At 39.8% G+C, this 20,187-nt stretch overlaps 1 protein-coding gene across 3 annotated transcripts in view; it reads left to right on the top strand.

Annotated features, from left to right (window-relative positions):
• The first annotated feature begins 7,903 nt into the window (after positions 1-7,903).
• CXXC4 (CXXC finger protein 4) overlaps positions 7,904-20,187 on the top strand; it is a 52,778-nt gene continuing 40,494 nt past the window's right edge. Inside the window, exons 1-3 of one of the 3 annotated variants that reach the window (XM_087935952.1) lie at positions 7,907-8,345; positions 8,535-8,619; positions 11,214-14,371. In XM_087935952.1, coding sequence (XP_087792078.1) covers positions 11,503-12,774 — 1,272 coding nt within the window. In that variant the 5' untranslated portion in view covers positions 7,907-8,345; positions 8,535-8,619; positions 11,214-11,502 and the 3' untranslated portion in view covers positions 12,775-14,371. Of the gene's footprint in view, positions 8,620-11,213; positions 14,372-20,187 lie in introns of those variants that run through there. The other 2 variants (XM_087935954.1, XM_087935953.1) reach the window with 2 other exon arrangements.

Raw genomic sequence — 20,187 nt, 5'->3', positions numbered from 1 at the left:
CTCTTTTAATTTTCTCCATTTTATTTTGATTATCTCATCTCAATTCAAATCATTATATTTATACTTTTGTCTGTTCTGTTTCAATTTCATATTATCTTTTCTCATTAAACAAATTTTCTCCTGTAGTTACTAATTGGAGTATGACACCTTTATATCTTTTAATTACATCCATTCAACTCTTATTTAAACTTCATTATGTGCCTTAAGGTTATGACCTTCAATATAATACATAACTTCCAATAGAATTCTGCTTGGTACATTCTTATAATACACACTATATTCTTTTTAAAAAAGATTGTAAATATATATAATTATAAACCCTCATTCCATTCCAGTTCAGTTCTATCATTAATAATCATTAAAATCTTAACAACTTTAACACTTCTTTTCAATTAAATATCATACTTCCTTAAAAACACATATAATCTCCATAATTAATTTTTCCCTTATTTCTCTTCACATGTTTTATAAATCATTAAATATACCTTTTGTTACATTTATTTATTAACAAGCATTCCACTGAATTACAATAGTTATTTTATCAGACATTTTAATCATACATTGTTTCATATTTTCTAAAATTATCTCTGTTTCTAATATAACCATACTATCTTATGTATCTTTTCAGAATACCTTTTTCCATTATATTTTCACCCATTATCTCTAAATAGGCCCTGTTTCTCTATATTTTGTTTCTGTCCTTTATAACTTCTTTTCCTTTCTTTCGTCCCTCTCATCTTCTCCCTCCCCCTTTTACCCCCTTGTCTCTCTACTTCTAATTCTCTCTTCTGCATTTCCCTCTTCTGTTGCTTTTGATTTTATACTTATTTTTCACTCTATTTTTTTGGGGGGGGAGTTGTTTTTCCCAATCCTAAACTTTCCATTCTCTTTCCCCCCTTTCCTTCCCCCCCCCATCTAAGATTACTTGTTCATTAAAAATGGCTTCTTCTTTGTCGCAATCTTCTTGTTCTGCAGGCATTTCTTGTTGTTTCTCATAATTCCAAATCTCCATTTCTAAAAACTGAAATACGAAGCCAAAAGAACCTCTCCCTTCTTGTGCATCTTCTTTGTACTTTTTAAGTTCCATTTTCAGTTCTTCTAAAAGTGGAGCCATTTTAAACAGTTTTAAACAACCACCCGATTGATTTTAGTCATTCAAAACAATAACCAAGAATCCAGAAATCATCAAGTAATCTAGATAGTCCCGAGTTATATCTTATTTCTTTTTCAACTTTCTCTTCCTGGGGTTTTTGTTGCGATATTTCAGTTAGAATGTATCTTTTGGAAGTCTTGTTGAGATTTTGCTATAAGTACTTTTTTAATTCCAGGCAGTCTCCTCCCTTGCAGATCCTACCCTTTTATTCTTTTTCTCTCCTTTCCTATTTTCAAAAGCTTTTAATTATTCAGAAATCTTTATTATCCCTTTGACTTTTTATTTTCAGCATTAAATGCCTATTGATGTCAAAATGGATTTTTTTCCAATTTCTTGCTTAAGTCTCTTAGCTGTCAGTATAGGAAAAGGAGAAAAAAAAACCCAAATCTTTTCCTCTCTCCTTCGCAGCTTAAAAATCTTCTTAGGGAACAATGTTATTGTTTTTTAATGGTTTCAATTCAAGGGTGCCTTATTTGTTGCTTTTGCTGTTTGACCCAGTCAACCAAAACTTTCTCTTATCTTCCTCCTGCACATTCTTTTCCGGTCGAGTTCTTCTTTGTGGTGGCCATTTCTGACCACCGCTACAACTGCCTTCGGGAAAGGGAGTAATGACCAGCTGGGGAAGAGAGATGCGGCTCTCCTCAACCCTGCAGGCAGTCTCCCCCTTCTTCACCACCTCTATGGGGTGGCTTAGCCCCGAAACCAGCCGGCTCGGGGCACTCCAGCGGCAAGCACGGATTGAAGCCTCGCAGAGATGAGGTTTCGGTCTGTTGCTGAAGAAGCTCAAACCGGAAGTTGCTAGTAGTGAATTTTCCAGTGCTTGTGTATTTCTTCTTGCTTTTTTGTGGGAGTGCAGCAAAAGTGTTAAACAAGCTTGCTGTCTTCTTCAATATTCTGATGGTGCTTTAAATGTCCTCTACTAAATGTCTGTAGTACTGATGACAAATATATATTTTGAATCTATGCACAATTAATACTATTTCTTGCAAAGAATACTTCATTTCCACATTATTTTTGCTATTTCTCTACATTCAAAACTATTTTTCCAAACAGATAAGGATGGTGTGAAGTTATTTCCTTCATCCCAGCACAAGTTCAGCTAGTGTAGCTTATTGCCAAATGAGGATTTAAACCTGGCTATTTTCAAGCATTATATATGTGCTTAAGTGGGTTTTTAAAAATCTTAACTTTTACCTGAATAGAAAATTGATCTATATATGTCTGTTGACAAGTGAGCAACCTGAACTGTGCAGTTCCATACAGAGTGACCACCAGGCCAATCTTGCACATGTTTATACAAATGTCTCATTGTGTAAGGGGGTTTACTCCCAGAAAATGTGCAAATGATTACACAAGAGGCTAAATTACACAATTAGCCATGGGAATAGGTATGGGGGATGGGAGAACATGATTTGGTCCCCAGCATTCCTATCTTTATACTAAAACTCTCCTGTCCATCTGTCTGTAGGCATCAACTAATCAAAATGGTGCATCATAGGATAACAATGTTTGAATCAAGGTACCTAAAATGTACCTTATTTTAGGTACATAACTATTTTTAATAGTTTTTGTTAGTTTATAATACAGTGCACAAAGAAAATACAAAAGTAAATAGTAGGGAAAATAGGGAAGAAAAAGGGGAAAGGAAAAGTGAGGGAAAGGAAAAACAAAAGGCATTGACTTCTGACTCCCTTTGGTGCAGTAGAATAAGGCATTATTAACATCAAACCTCATCTTTTAACTTTTACATAATTGTATTAACTAGCCATTTCTATAACAATAAATCGGTAGATAATAGATAATTGGTGAAACCCAAAATTAAAGTTTCATTTTTTTTCCACCTCAAGCGCAAAGTCCAGAAGTGGTTTCCAAGTAGAAATAAAAGTATTTGTATTTTTTTCCTTGATCAAAACAGTGAGTTTAGTCATCTCTGCTAACTCCATCAGTTTTTGAAGCCAATCATCCATTGTGGGGATTGAGGTGACCTTCCATTTCTGGGCATAGAGTAGTCTTGTTGCCGTCAACATATATAACATCAGAGTTCCAAATTCTTTTCCAGGTCTTTTTCCATTAAACCCCAAAGAAAAAGTCTCTGGTTTTCTCTTTATATTCACTTTAAGAATTTTCTGTATTAAAATATGAATCCTACTGCAATATTTCTTTGCTTTATCACATGTCCACCATAACCGATAAAAAGTCCCTTCTCTACATTTACATTTTCAACCTTTCTTCCTTCCTTCCTTCCTCCCTCCTTTCCCCTGACTTTGCTTAGCCACCAAGGTGTTGCCTCTTATAAAACTTATGCTTTGATGGCATAAGTTGGTCTTTCGGGATTGTTTCTCAGGCACCTCCTGACTTTATTCCTACCCCTACTTTGGGGGAAGAGAACAGCACAGATGAAAATCACAATTTAGGTGGTATAATTTTAGGAGGCTGGAGGGCTGCCAATAATTTTAGGAGGAGGATGGTCTGCTGACTCCATGATTAAACACAAAGCTCAGGCCAGCTAGAATTGCAGGAAAGTGGGCTATAACTTGTATGAATAAATGAATTACTCAAAAGTGTAGGGCAGAAGTGGAGTGCTGGGAAAGAAATGATGAACTGAAGATGGCTCTGCTAAAAGCCAAGCTGACAACCATAGCAGAATGAAGAGCTGGTTCTTCCTAATTCCTAATAGAGAACTCAAGATCTCCCATAAGTGTTTCAGACAGTTGCTTCTTGCAAGGAGACTGCAAGACAATGGTTTCCAGCAGGTTTAGAACACTGGGAGACAATTTTCGGTCAAATGGCAGTCAGTACCTTTATGGACACTGGGTTTGCTTATTTCCTTTTATAATCCCTTCCGGAAATTGCTTGTTAATGGCTTTTCAGCTATTAATCTGTAATGAACCCTTGGATCAACAGGTTTTACAGCACCTTGTGTGTTTCCTTTAAACTTTGGCCCAAAAAGTTTTAAACACAAGTTTACAGACTTTTAAAAATGCTTTAAAAAAACAGCAAAAAAATGATTGGAATATTGATTTTGGATAATTACAAATGGACTAAAAGTTCAGATAGAAATAAGATTATGGTATTAAATATAAAAATCCTTCCAATGGAAAAATCCTTTTTGTTTCAAATTCTTAAAAAAACATGATAGGATGAAACTTTGAAGCTGGACACTATAGGGATACAAAAGGAGCTAAAAATTGCATTTAAAAGAGAACATTTAGAATTGACTTAGTGGTACAAAATAGAGGAAAATACTTTTAACATTAGACATATCAGGGATATTTTGAACAATGAACCAACAAGTTAATAGTAAAAGCATCCATCATTGTAGATCGACTGTGTTCAAAAATATTAAGGAAAGGAACAAGATATATCAAGACTGAAACTGATCTGAAAAGTGGATTTAAAAATTACAGGCAACAATAAGGATATAAAAATGTTACATTACATATAAAAATGAAACTAGCTGATATCTTAATAATTAAAAAGGATATACAAATAACAAACCAAAAGAGTGATTTGGGTATCTTTCCTATACTGGATTTACAAGAGATCTATTCAAGCTTTGAAGAATTTTGTGGAAAGGCAAAAAGCAAAAATGAAAACAAATCAAATTCTAGGACATTATTTGAAGAACGTAAGTTGAAGGACATTAATTGAAGTTATTAAAGATCAAGATTGTTAAAAGGAAGGAATATAAAGTTTATTTATTTGATCAAGGCTAAAATAGATATGTTGTTATCTCTGGTGACTCTTAATGGACTTTGCTAATCAGGATGAGGCTCTAAGGATTTGTTTACAGATAAAAAGATGACATATGGGGAAAAGAGATTATTTCTTGTAATTTAAGAAATGATAAGTTCCTAAAATTGTTTATCCTTGTTATGATGGAGAAAGTCATTCTTTTACATATCTACTTTTTACATATTTTTTTTCTTTTCTATACTATTTTTTATTTGTTAGCTTATATTCATTTTTATCTTTTTAATTGTAATGTTTAATAAAATTACTATTAAAATCATAACAGAGCATACAAATGTTTTCCTCATTAAAGGTCAGATCTTAAAGATCAATCCAACAGCTGAGATAGTGAGAAGCACAAGTCGAGACTACAGTATGTCACTTATCTTCTCACCTTGCTCCCCAGCTTCTGTATTTTATAGTAAAAGAATGGACTGTTGATTAACATCTCAAAAGGCAAATGAAATAGCTTGAGTATATTAAATACCTGAAGTCTGAGTAATCATGGTAGACTTTAAGAGTAATTGGTAAGGTCTGCAGAATTGCACTTCTTCTAATGAAACCAGGCCAAGAGAAATGCATGTGTCTGGCAAAGGAAGATAATGAGACAATGATAGAAAGGGGGGTGAGAAATGACAAGCTTGGGAAGGCAGGTTTAATGAGGGGTTATGGGGAAGGCTTTCAGGACAAAGATGGAAGAGTGGAGTTGGGGCTAAAACACAAATGAGAAAAGAGGATCTGAGGAAGAAAGCAAGAAAGCAGTGAATTATATGAGAAACATGGGAAATTACATCTGTATAGAGCATCCTCACTTCAGGACAGTTTCATCCTGAAATCTAGAAATGAAAGGGAAACCATTATGGGGAAAGAAAATAAAGTTAAATTGTAGGTTCAGTGAAGGAGAGAATAAGAAATAGGTGAATCCTAGAATCTTGAGCAGGAACAAGGTCTTGCAAGAGAGAGGTAAGATTAAGAGCATAATTTTGGATCAGCAACTCAAGAGCAGCACCTTCATATTGTCAAAGAAGCTGGCTTAAAGGCTGGGAATTAAAATAAGTGATAATGGAGGTCCATGGGAACCTGGGGAAAGAATCATTCTCCTCCCCCCCCTCCCGCCCCCCCAAACTACAACCTATTGATACGATGTCTGTTACTAGGTACTAAGTGTATAGGTATGGCTAATGGTCTGTAACAATCATTTGGGTTATTATCTTATGATACTTTGCACGTTTAAGTGAAATTAGAATGTACATCAGACAACCTGTGGTTCATCTTTTCAGATATATTTCCTTATCTAAATGGAGACACAGAAAGACCAAGAGCAAGCTAAAAAATCAGTGGTTGCAGGAGTGACTTCTAATTTCCTACTGGGTTCCACACTGCCTTTGTCAGAAATCATAACATGATCACAGCTCATTCATTTACAAAAACAACTGTTGTGAAGTTGCTGCCAGCTGTATAGCTGCAGGGGCCATAGAGAGGTGGAGGTACCACACAACCTACAGGTTTTAGTGAAGTGTAGAGAAGATGGTCCTGAAACAGCCACAATTTCCCCAAATTTCATTCCCATGGGAATCATGGGTCATGTAGTCCGTAAGTTAGTCCATTTGAGTTACCTTGCTCTATTATCTTCCAATTTTGTTCAACTGAAGGTTACTGGCACAGTATTTTAGTAGTATAAAGATTATTCTACTCAATTCTGAAATCAGCTTGTTTTTGTAAACAGAAATAACTGACTAGTATATCATTTTAATTTAATTTGCATTTAAGCCGAGATAAAGCTTCCTAGGCATTCAGTCTGACCGCTGTTGACTTCCTAATGCAGAAAGTTTGTCTTTGCCTTCTGGACTGTTATTTTTCAGCTTCCTTCATAATCTACTATCTTTAATATTAATATTTAATATTTTCTGAAGTCTGCTTAGCAGTTATCAGTCAAGGTCATGTAAATGTTGCCAGGTGGCTTTCAAAAGGGGGCATAAAAGAAAACCTAAAGATTAATCTCTATAGTTATCATATTCATGATTCTTCTCAAAATTAAAATAAACAACTTGATTCAGTGAAACCATGAAAACTGCCAACCTCGCTTGAAGAGGCAAGCACGCACCTTTGAACTACCACCATAAGCGCGGGGCTGTTTATTGGGTACTAAACTTGGCTACTTTTGCCTTAGCCAGGGGTCACTATCACCTTCACAACTTTCGCTTCCCAATAACTCGCCACGAGACGCCTTTGCATTTCAGGCTGGCTGAAACGCTTAGCCTTGGCATTTCAACGGCAAGGTGAACGACAGCTGCAAAACCAGCCAAAACAAAAACCCAAACGCTTCTTTTCGCGTCGCCTTTGCCTTCTCTCCGGTGCGAGGCACCGCGGGAGAATCGGGAGTCTCCAAATGCACCTTTGGCACAAAGCGCCCGCCGGGGATCTCCTGTTCCTACTAGCTTCCCGCTCCCTTCCTTTTTTCCACGCCTGGAATTCGGGGGCTGTCGAGAGCTTTTCGGAAGACGACTCCGCGCACCGACCTCTCCTGGTCCACTGAAGAGGCAGCGCTTCTCCTTCCCGGAGCCCCCCGTCACATAGTTGCGTGGGGAGCGAGGCGAAGAGGGCGCTCTCAGAAAGCATCCTTGGCGGAACAACAAGGACCTCCCCGCTCCCTGGGGTCGGGCGGGGGGAGGCTGGTGGTTCTCGCCTCTCTCCCGCCTAAGTCTTCCCTCGGCAGCCACCCAGCAGCCGCCAAGAGCCGCCCTCTCTCCTCCTCCTTCCCTCCCCTCCCCGGCTTCCCTTGCGCTCTCTGCACGCACGCACGGAGGGAAGTGAATGGGGGAATCAAGAGGCTGGAGTGCGCGGCAAGTGGCGGCTCCTTACAAATGAGCCTCCAGGCGGCTTTCTCTCCCCACCCTCTCCCGGCCGAAAGAGGAGGGGCAGCGAAATGTGGCCGCTCGCTGCGTCGGAGGAGGGGAGGAATAAAAGGGGAGGGGAGGGGAGGGGATGTGTGAGGGGAAAGAGGAGCAGTGGCCCGTGCGCGCCTCTTGTTCCCGGTGTAATTTGCAGCCAATCATCAGTAGGTGTCCACATCCCCTCATCCTCCTCACCTCCTGGGCGCTGCGGAGCCTTCTCACTCCTCGCACACACACATCCCCCCCGCCCTTTCCCTCCGCCTCCTCGCTTCCTTCCCCTCCTCCTGCAACCACACACACGCAGGCACGCACAAACAGCGAGGGGGAGAGCGAGTCCCCCGGCTGCCACCCTCCCTCCATCGCACACAGCGACAGGAGAGACGGACGGAGCGCAGCGCGCAGGGAGAGACCACCGAGCACCGCCGCCGCCGCCAAGCGCTCTCACACATTCATGCGCGCACACACACACACACACACTCTCTCTCACACATTCAGTGCCTGCTCTTTCCTTTCCCCCTCCCTTCCCTCCTCCTTTCTCTGCAACCAGAAAAAAGAGGCACTTACAGGTATTTGCTTAGTGGATCGGAGTCTTTATTTCTTTCCCACCAAGCCTCCCCACCCCCAACCCGCATCACCGCCCTGTACAGTTTGTTTACAAGTATCAAAGTTGTAATTGAGGAGCGGCCAAAGAAAGACACCTCGGGATATTTTTCTTTTCTGTGTTTTTTTTTTTTTTACCTTTTCCTTTGTGTTAGGGAGTGATGTGCAACTAAATAAAGACAAACAGGCGGGTTAAACGTCTGCAAATCCAAGCCCCAGTCCCCCCCAATACAGAGACTGGTAAGTGATTGTTTTTGGTTCTTTCTTTCTTCCTTCCTTTCTCTCTTCTCCCTTCCCCCTTCATGCGCGCTCTTTCGCTCCCTCTCTTTTCCGCCTCTTGGACTGCTGGGATTGTTAAAGTAGATGAATGCTAAGCTTCAGCAATGAAAGGCGCTGCTCTATTAATTTATTAATTAATCTGCACCAGCCCCTCCTCCTGAATGTTAAATATGACCTTTGATCTCTCTGTCTGTAGCAGAACAGAAATGCAGTATTGAACATGAACAGTCACATTGATTTAAACAGTGAGAAAATCCGTGGATTCTGCTTTTAATTTTCTTTTTAAAATGGCTATACTTTTAATATTGGGGGAAAAAAAAATCAATAGCTGCGCTTCAGATTTCTCTCGAGCTCCAGAGATAACATCGATTGAACAATAATGACATGGTTGGTGGCACCATTATATTTCCCCCCCACACACCTTTCTGGTAGCCATAAACCTTGCAAGGAGATTGGGGGGGGGGGCTGCTGCTGAGGGGAAAGAAGAGGTTGGAATGGTAGGAAAGAGCATTTGTGAAAGCAAAGCCACTTTAAGGCTGTGAAAAATAGGGCATGAACGTGCAAGTCTCCATAGCCTGCACCCTCCCCCTTCACATTCAACATTAGAACCTTTTGCCAACCCAGTGCTTTACTGCCCTTACTCAATAAAGCTACTTCTATTAAATAGTTGCTATAGTTTCCTTTAAATAGTGTTTTTTTTTAAAGTATTCTATTATGCATGGTGACCTGCAATCGTGTTTGTGTGGGGGGAGGCAATAGTAGGATTTGCCACCAAATCCCTCCAGGGAGCAATGGTTTTTTTTAAAAAAAATTCTTTTTCTTTTCCTGCTGTGAAAATGGAAAGGTGGCTGTGTTCTCATTAAAGTCTTTTAAGCATTCAAGGGTGCAGACTGACCTCCTGCCTAGTCTAACAAGACCGAGGTGTGTTTTCTTAGGTTTGCTTTCCTTTCCTCTTGATTAGTTTCCCCAACCATAGATTTTTAGTAAGGTTCAGCTAGATGTCTATGTGCTTTTGTAGCTGGTAGGTTTGGGTAGAAATAGTTCATTGGTCTAATTATGATAGTAATTAGTATAATTGATAGGTACTTTTTACCTGTAGGAATGGTGTGAAAGCTGTTTTAGGCCATCCAGACTGTCTCTGCATTTAATTTACAATACTGTAAAAAATATCCTGTTTTTATATACATACATACATACATACATATCCATATTTTTTAAAAAATCAGGATATATATTTATTGTATTCAACTGGGTTAATGCTTTATTTTACTTTCTAAATATTGCAACTTGGTCTGACCTGCAAACTAAAATCCTCCCAACAATTATTTTAAGTATATGATTTGGGAGTGATAAACTCCGTAATATCCTCCAGCCTATAGATTGTTGTATTACAACTGAACAGGTAATGCCTTCAAAAACCTTAAGAACGACACTTCCAATCTCTATGAGGTGGCATATGCCTATTTTTAAATGAATATAAACCTGGGTTCAGTGCTTAACTTGACTGATAAATTTACCCATACATTACTCAAAAAGGTTGGGTTCACACAACACACAATGCCATAAAAAAAACCCAATCATGGTTAAAGATAACAAAACTTTGCTGAGCCCATTTAAGTGTGTCAAAAACACACAAATTTATTGTCATATACATCCACAGGTATGGATGGACCTGTGCAGAGAACAAGAGAGCCTGTTGTCTGAAGCCTTCCTGACTAGAGATTAAACCTGTTTAGAACCGATCAGGATTTGGTTTAGTTGGAAATTGTTTTCCTATCTTTTCCCTGGCCCCATTTACTTGGCGGTTAATTTCTGCCTCAGAAAGGGCATCGCCTTCACCAAGAGCCCTGCCTTTGAGATGCCTAACTCCAATTCTGCTGAGATCCAGACCCAAAGGACAAAGTGGCAGCCGACAAATCTCTCCATCTTCCAATATATCAAGATCTGTGCCACTATATACCCCACCGAGGAGGAGGGATAGGCTCCTAGGGGCACAGGGGGAGCCTTACCATACTTTTGTGATTTTTTAGCCCCTCGAGAATGCTCGTTTTCCCTCCCCTGCCCTCTTATTTGATGGTTTTCCTCCTCCACCTCTTCTCCCTGGCTTGTCCCCCTCCCTTCTCTAACGTTCAGATACCCTCCAGTTAGAGGGATTTGGAGCCTCTCGCTACCCATCATTTGCATGTGTTTAGCCCTCCAATTGCCCTTTCTCCCTTGGCATTTGTTGGCCCTTCCTTCCCCTCCCCTCCTCTGTTCTTCTCAGCTATTAAAGCGGGCAAGAGAGGGTAGCCCGCCCGCGCGCGGGGGAGGGCACAGAGGGAGGAGGCTGCGGTGGCCCGATCATGTCTTTATTGATTGTTATGCAAATGAGTTGCAATGACTGATGTACGCCTCTTCTCTGCGTGTCTTGTGGGTCTTTTTTTAACCGAACCAAAACAAAAGCACACAAACGCAGCGGGTTCCCCGCCCTCTCCCCAGCCTTCCTCCTCCTCCTCCTCCCACTCCCCTCCCCCCTTTGGCGTAGACCTTTTCCGAAATGACTCTCTTTATTTCAGTGGCGACGGTGCCCGGGCTTGAGAATGCCAAGGAAGAGCCGGCTGCCTGAGACTTCGCCGTCTGGAGAGATGCCCCCGCAAGAGGATTAGAGGATACCGCTTCCCCCTTCCCTTCCCCTCCCTTCGACCCCTCCGGCCACCCCGCCCCGTCTCCGCCCCCGACGGCTCCAGTGGCCCTCCTCCCGGCCCTGCCCTTCCCTCCCCTGGCCCTCCCCGGACCCCCTTCCTCTCCTCCTCCTCCTTCCCTCCCGCCCTGTTGCCCCAAGCCCACCCGCACCCCTTGGGCACCATGAACACCAACGTGTGCGTGGAGACGGGGCCCAACCCCGAGGCGCCGGGGCTGCCCAAGGAGAACCACCTGCCCGACGGTGCCCTCAACAGCCTTGTGGATTACAACTCGGAGATGGAGCGCTACCGCTCCTTCGCCACCTTCTACAAGACCAACGGCGGGGCCTTCCCTCAGGCGGCCAAGATCGCGCGCATCACCACCCCCATCTTCCCAACCGCCGCCGCGGCCGCCGCCGCCCGCATCGGCATGTCCCCGTGGAACTGCGACACGGCCACGGCGGCCGCCGCCACCGCCATGCTGTGGGGCAGCGGCGCAGGAGGCGGGGGAGCGGGCGTCGGCGGGCCTAACCCGGCGGCCGCTGCCGCCGGCGGCGTGGCCCGCAAAGCAGCCGCCGTCGCCGCCGCCTCGTCGGTCGCAGCGCCCCCGCCGGCTTCGTCGCCCGCCTCTTCTCTGCACGCCGCCGGCAGGAGCGGAAACGGCGGCGGCGGGAGTTTACACCATCGGAACGAGTCCCAGCGGCTCGGCAAGCCTGGCTGCGCGCCAGCCGAGCAGCCCTCGTTGCAAATGGCCAATAATAATTTCCTCTCCACCTTAGCCCCGGAACACTGCAGACCTTTGGCTGGGGACTGCATGAACAAGCTCAAATGCGGCGCTGCTGAAGCAGAGATAATGAATCTCCCCGAGCGCGTGGGGACTTTTTCCGCTATCCCGGCTTTAGGGGGCATCTCATTACCTCCCGGGGTCATCGTCATGACAGCCCTGCACTCCCCCGCAGCAGCCTCAGCAGCCGTCACAGACAGCGCGTTTCAAATTGCCAATCTGGCAGACTGCCCGCAGAGCCATTCCTCCGCCTCTTCGTCGTCCTCCTCCTTGGGAGCCGCCGGAGGAGGGGGAGGAGGAGGCGGCGGGGGTGGTGGTGGAGGAGGAGGAGGGGGCGGCGGCGGCGGCGCGGGAGGAGGAGGAGGGGGCGGCGGCAACCCAGCCAAGAAGAAGAGGAAAAGGTGCGGGGTCTGCGTGCCCTGCAAGAGGCTCATCAACTGTGGAGTCTGCAGCAGTTGCAGGAACCGCAAAACGGGACACCAGATCTGCAAATTTAGGAAATGTGAAGAGCTAAAGAAAAAACCTGGCACTTCGCTAGAGGTCAGAGGAGATGATTTCTTTCTTCCCAGCCTCCCGCCGTCCCTCGTGAACCCCCTTCCCCCGCCTCTTCAGTGCTTCTTGTCTAGTTTCAAGATGCAGCATCCCTTTTCCGAAGCCTCCTTCAGGTTGTGAGGGGGGAGGCCCCCCTCGCCTCGCCCCCCCCACTTGGTTGCCTCTCCGTAGTACTGTGCACAAAGCATAGCCACACGTCCTCAGCCTGGTGGGGGATGGGGTTGGATTGGACTGCTCTGGACCCAGTTTTGGAGGAAGGGGAGTGAGGAGGCCGGCCCTCTGCAATAAAAACCTGGCCCGGGGCCTTGGGGCGTTTTGTTTGGGTTTTTTTCGACAGGCAGGAATACCCGGAAAGTTTGTCTAAATGGGATTTGGAAAGGAAAAAAATGCCACGAAATCGCTCAATTCCCGAGGGGATTTTTTTTTTCTCACCCTTTATAATCATTACACGAAGATTTCTTCTACTCTTTTTTTTTTTTAAAAAAAATACACATTCCCAAGTTGTATATTACAAGTAAATTGATTGGAATCGATGGTCTATATTTTTATCTGTTACTTCAAGGTGTGTTGTTTGGTGACATGTAAACTATTTTTACTTAATGTGGAAGTAATGGTGAAGGGCATTTTTTTTTAAAGAAAGTCCAAATGCTTTAGTAGTCATGAAACTTTTTAAGTTCTAAATAACTTTGGCAGTATAGTGGATCCTTTCCTTCCTTATTTGCTGTGTAGATTTCGCTTTGTTTGAAAATTAGAGAGTTTACTTTCCACATCTTAAAATGGTCCTCCATCTAAAACGAAGAACTAGGTAATTTGGGATTTGTTTTTAGATAATTTATTACAAGAAAATAATTGGTGGTGAAAAAGTTAGTCAAGCATACCAAAAGTGGATCATGATACTTCCTTACCAAAAAATAGCCCTTTGTAGTATATTTTACAATCGGATAAAGAATATGAGTATTTGTGCTTGAAATGTATATGCATTTATTTTTAAAAAACTCAGAATTGACAATGTATCATAGACCAGAAAAGGTCTTCAGGTTTAGTAGACTTTAAAAAAGTAAAAGGGATATTCTGGATTTTCAGTTCATGTATTTAGTTTAGCAGTCAAAGAAAAAAACTTGTAAAATGATTAATAGCATTATTTTTAGATGGAAGAAAAGAGAGGAAAGACTTGTAATGATTTAAACCCTGTGATTATTAAAACTATAGTATTACCAGGTAGATGAACCTATCAGATGAATGTTTGATTTGAGAAATAAAGTTCTTTATGGAACTTTAAGATGTAAAGTGGCTGAAATTAGCAACTCAGAGTTGCAACTGTCATTAACAGGAGTTAACTTATACATAGATTTTTTTATTTGTGTTAATGTTACTACTAAGTTTAACATTTCATTTAGAAAAAATAGGGAGGGAAAGGAAAGCACTTGGGTGATACTAATTTTTCTTCCCTTGCAAAATTGAACTATCCTTTTGGAAAGTTTAATAACTTATTCCTCATATATTTTCCATAGCTGCTTATTGTGCATATCTGATAATCCAATATCACTTTGATGCAACAGTCTCTATGGACTATATTTCAGCTGGTCAAAAATCAGTTGTATATAAATGTACCTGTTATTTTTGGTTGCAAACACTCCTGTTTATTTCATAGAACGTTACCGAGAATGTATATTGTGATTTTTACAATAAACAGTAAATACTGAATTTGAACACTAAACCATAACTAAAAATGATAACTTTTTTCTTTTCCTGGGTGCATTAAGTGTACTCTCCTACACAGTTTTCCAATACTCCTCTTTAAAAACCAGTCTTGATTTTGCTAACTAGTTAAAAGCAAGGAAAGATGCAGTTCTCAGCATGTTTACCAGGGATATATTTCTTAAAAATACCAAGATATACTTGAAAACTAATTGGATAGGATAAAGCTGACTGCTCTATTCAGTCTAAAAAACAATATCTTGTGTTGCTTTAGACAGATATGCCACCTTTGCACAGAAGTAAATTACGCTAGAACTGTTCATGACTGCACTGCTAACTAGCCAAGCATATTTTAGATTAGCTGCTTGTATGAACCACGGCTATGTGGTTAGTTTATAGTTCCATTTATTATACCAATCCAGACAATGAGATTAAGTTATTAAACTATAACTTAATTTACCGTGGGTTAGCGTCGTATGCAAAGTATTTATTTTCAAGCAAGTTGGTGCCCAACCTTAGCAGTTAAGGGAATAATTTCTGAGCAAATGGCGTGTTTCTAAGCTTGTATTTGCTGAGAATCTTAAAATTCAGGAGAGAAGAAAATATTTACCAAAGAAAACTTCCTTCATTGACTTCTTGCAAATATTGTCCTTTTGTCCATTTAAGGGAAAATTCTGTAGACATTCTCAATCATCCAGGTCATGGTTGTCCCAAAGATGCTTTTTCAGGAGGCAACTGGACTTTCTGGTTTTTTTCTTTTGAAGATGTTTTGCTTCTCATCCAAGAAGCAAAACGTCTTCAAAAGAAAAAACAAGAAAATCTAGTTGCCTCCTGAAAAAGCACTTTTGGGATAGCGTTAGCAGGCAAAATCAGAAGAAAAAGTTGAACCTTCTCATAGTTCTCTGCATGCGTGCCTTTAATTTCTGTGCAAAGTATCACAAAAATATGGGGCTGAGATGTTATGTTAGCCTTAGATCATCTCTTTCCATCCTCCACTGCAGCCTATAGATTGATGGAGTTGATAAAGTTTTTGTCTGACGCGATGTGGCTTCTATATCCTTAAGAACTTTGGATTGAGTTTAAAGTCCATTTTCATCAGTGCATCTGTCTTTTGAAAAGCATCCTAACATTTACAGCACTGTCTGAAGCAAATACTAAAATCCTGTTGACTTCCACTCTGTTTCTCAAAAACGAAGTTAGACTCATAGCTGTAACGTGCATTGATTAAATAATTTTTGATAATGAACATATAGACACTGCCCTGTCAATAAAAGGGTGAAGGGATGGGAAAGAAATGTATGTAAGAGGAAAAAGCTTTCATGAATGAACAGTTGGTAGGTGTCCAAAAGCACATTTTCCTGACAAAGAAGTTCTGCATCTTTAAACATTTCCTGGGCGTGTGTATGAAATAATTGCACCACAATTGTGGCCAGCAAAATGCATATCACAACATTTGAAAACATTCTTACTTTTTAGTTACTTGTTTCTTTGTTGTATACAAGCACATGTGCAAGTATATAAATCGATACATAGTAATTCACGTAACATGTAGCATCACAAAATAACAACTTCAGTTTTAGCATACATTAAATGTGCTGTGTAAAGACAGTCTATAGCTAGCTCAACATCTTGTGTGAACCTCCAAAACTGAATCTATTAAATCAACTATGGTGTATTTAAATGTGGGTAACTATGTTGCATAAACACAACCTTGAGCTGCAGTTTCTCAATTTTGAAAAACAAATCTCTGCAGATTTCAATCTATTTCAATCTAAATAACAGCAGTCATTTTCAAATTAGAAAGAAGTTCAAATTTAGCCATTGTCTGTCGAAATTAGAATTTTCCACTTACTGTTACTTTTTCTCCTACTACGCATTTTTAATGAGAGGTAAAGACAGAGCACTATTGTCCAAAGCACATAAAGAACTATACATCAAATGTTAAAGCAATAAATTGGAAGCATGTCAAAGATTGGCAGAGCATATATGACTGAACTGATGCTTCCCTTGTTTCAGACAGGAAGAAAAAGTTGGAGTGACTTGGTGTTTCTGTCCACTGGTAACCCCCTATAGTCTAGTGGGGCTCTTGATTTGAACAAATTCAGAACCAGAACCTCAGTTCTCTTTCTCTTCGCAAATATGAACATTTCCCCCCAAAAAGAGTAAAAGCAATTCTTACTCTGGGTAGTCCTTTAACAAGAGTTCATTTAATGACTGTTCGAAGTTACAATGGCACTGAAAAAAATAATCATATGACAGTTTTTCTCACGACCATTGCAGCATCCCCATGGTCATGTGATCACCTTTTGCAGTATGGCAACTGACTCACATTGATGATGGTTGTAGTGCCCTAGGATCATGTGATTACCTTTTGCAATCTTATGATGAACAAAGTCAATGGGAAAGCCAGATTCACTTAACAACCATATTACTAACTTAACAACTATAATGATTCACTTAACTGTGGCAAGAAAGTTTATAAAATGGGACAAAATTCACTTAACAACCATTTCATTTAGCAACATAAATTTTGGCCTCAATTGGAGTTGTAAATTGAAGATTAATTGTAATCACAACCCAACAAAAACCAGCTACTTGATGTCTGAATTACATTTGAATGAAATGTTGCTTGCATCCTAGCTTTTTTTTTTAAAAAAGAACACTTCTTTTTTCTTATGTGAAGCTCACCCAAAGAACACTTTGATCATTTGGTTTTTTTTCCATAAAAAGGCATCTTATAACAATATAAAAAGTCCACGCATGCAAGCAATAGTAATAAATATACAAACTAAAGATTGATGTCACACACAGCTCTATGTATTCACACCCATCCACAGCATTCATTTAAATTTATGGTATGTTTAAAAAAGCATAATCATTATTTATCCAGAGAGAGTACTTATTTTTTTCCCATTAGTGTACACTAATATAATTCCTTCTGTAAATTATAGACTGAGGGGCATGGCTCACTATCGCCTCTTTTATGTAATGAAAAACCAAAGGGAATTTGGACAAGGACATAACATCCATCTTCATGCTTTTTCTTCCCAAACTTGCTCCTATGGAGCAGAGTCAAGCAATCCAGGCTTGGTTTTTAATATTTCAAAACTGATCTCTGGAACTAAACACTGTCTTCATGTTGAGCTTCTATATTAAATATAGCTTAACTCTTCTACTCTTTAGTTTCCCTTTTATTGGACCTCATTACTGTTATTAAGGCCTTCACCATGACCAAATAGTTATATACTACAATTTATTTTTCATTCTAATCATACTGAGAAATAGTTTCATGTTATGCTCCAGATATGTTCCAGTGATCCATTGGTACTTTCAAGTCTGAATAGGAATTCATGGGTGTTGTGTGCATTGAAATAATGTTAGTAGTTATACATTATCCTTAAAACTTTCACACTTGAAGAGCTGATAAATAAAATTCAGCTTACTATGAGAAATGGAAGCAGCCATAGAATCTGTCCTTAAGAAAAGGACATCAAAAGAGATTATGTGGTTGGTAGTGAACTGTTTTTTCCTCGGAAAAAGAATGTTGACAGTGTGAGGCCTCTTGAGTTGTGTGCATAGTGATCAGTTATAAAGAGATATTTTCATCTTTTGGTTTTCTGTAATTGTAGATTACATTGTTCTGTGATGCTCAGCTTTATAGAGAGATTGTTTTTTGAATAATAGACTGGTAATACGATTAAAATAGCTACTGGAAAGTCAGCAATAAAAAAAACCTGGGGTGCTGTCTGGCTCTTATTCTATTGGATATTGAGAAAAATAATCAACCATCATATTCAAATTAGGTTTTTTTTCTCATATTGCATTACATACAATCATATAATTGTTAAGTTATTAAACTATACCCATAACGTTATGATTAACCTTACCATAACTTGTTCCAATTGATAAAAGCTTTATTAGGGGAAAGTATATGTCTATCATTTTTGGGATCTGATTCCTTTGGGAGAGGGAGGGGTTCATGTTTTTATTATTGAAGATTAATAACTGCCATAAAATTAGTTTTTATTCTTAATTTATCAATCACAAAGCAAAACTGTGTTTTCTGTGTGCATTTTTAACTACAATTTTTATTGTGACTTGAGGTAAATGTGTTTTTATCAACAATGTATTTTTCACCAATATACTTTTATATATTATAACAGTATATGACTGCTTAAGTCAGAGGTAGATGGCATTATTTCAGATTTTACTAAAAGTATGCACATATTCCACTTCAATAATATTCTATTTAAAAAGGGTGATTTATTCACCCTAAACTTTAACTTCGTTGGTAAATTCACCCAAATTATTATTCAGATATTATGGAGCCATGAGAATTTCATTTATGAGTTAGAATGTTCTGAAGTGTGGGGAGAATTGAAGATTTCTGAGTGAGGCAGCTGATAATATCAGACCAAAAAGAGTAAGTGACAGGAACAGATCTATAGGCTTTCTGCTGATCAGCTGTTGCAATGCCCCCTTGATTTTAAACATATTTAGAGACCCTAAAATCCATTTAAAGAAAGTTGAAATTTGATCTCCAGATACTTTATAACTTTAGCAATGCAGTGTTTATTGTTTGTTTAACTACATAAACCATTTAAAACAGTTTAAAATAATTTAACCAGTTTTACCATAAAACCATTCTATATTTAGTCTTTTCTAATACATCAACAGAGAATCAACCTCAGGAAGGCTAATAAAGGAGTGAAATAAAACTTCCTACCTAAATCTTTCTACCTAAGGCACCTCTACCCATTTCAGGTAAATGCCATTGTTTGATACCAAACACAGAGAAAGAAAAGGTAAACACAAAAAGTTTGTAGTGAAGAGCCGCTTTTTAATCAAGCTGCTTAAAAAGTCTGTGGAGGTTCTCAATCATCCAGGTCAAAGTTGTCGGTGCTTTTTCAAAAGGCAACTGGACTGTTTTTCCTTGAGGAAGAAAACATTTCACTTTTCATCCAAGAAGCTTCAACAATTGTGACTAGATGGTGGTGGTGGGGTGGCAGGATAGGTTCTGACAGAGGGTGGCGAGGGAAATAGAAGGACTGTATTTCTTTGCAGAAATTTCTTAAAAAGAAATTTTCAAAATGGGAGTTATGGCCCTCACATCAGATTTCTTTACTTAGAAATATAACAGTCATTTGGATAACCTGATCCCCAAATTGGTTTAAGTTAGCCCTGGTGCTTAGAGTTGGGCATAGAAATGTAATAGAAACTGATGCAGTAGTAAATAATGCCAGATGATCTGACTGCCCACCCCAAACAACACCTGAGCAGCTACATTTGGTGCCCGTTGAATCATCTGCAAAAGCAATCCCACGGAGACTATGTTATAATGTTTCAGTTTATACATGACATTCTCAAATAAAATCAAATAAACAATAGATTGCATACTAATGCATGTGGTACATATATGTTAATTATATGGGTATGATTGCAGTTATACAAGAGATAATATATCAGAAGGTTTCCCAAATAAATGTCATTGGAATATAAAAAGAATTCAGCAGCATCATTATTTTCTTCTATTTTCAGTTTCTTTTATAGAAACACAATCAGGATTCTGCTAAAAATAATTCCAGGCTTCTTCTTTTTTTATCTCTTGGAATAAATATGCAAATCACTATTAAAACTCATGGGACTGAATGGGAATATTTATACCTAATAATCAAAATTAATCAATTCAATAGATAAAACTAAAAAAGTTAATAGTGCATGACAATTTTTGCTGGCTTTAGTACTTGTCTACTGGCACATATCTGACAAACATTTGTAATGTGTAAATATCCTGAAAAAACTTACGCATTGCAATATTGAAGTGAAATAATTTCC

This window comes from Pseudonaja textilis, chromosome 6 (assembly GCF_049901715.1).
Source record: "Pseudonaja textilis isolate UNSWEBS1 chromosome 6, rPseTex1.2, whole genome shotgun sequence".
In the NCBI taxonomy this organism is placed as follows: Eukaryota; Metazoa; Chordata; class Lepidosauria; order Squamata; family Elapidae; genus Pseudonaja; species Pseudonaja textilis.
This window is presented reverse-complemented; position numbering and strand designations above follow the sequence as displayed.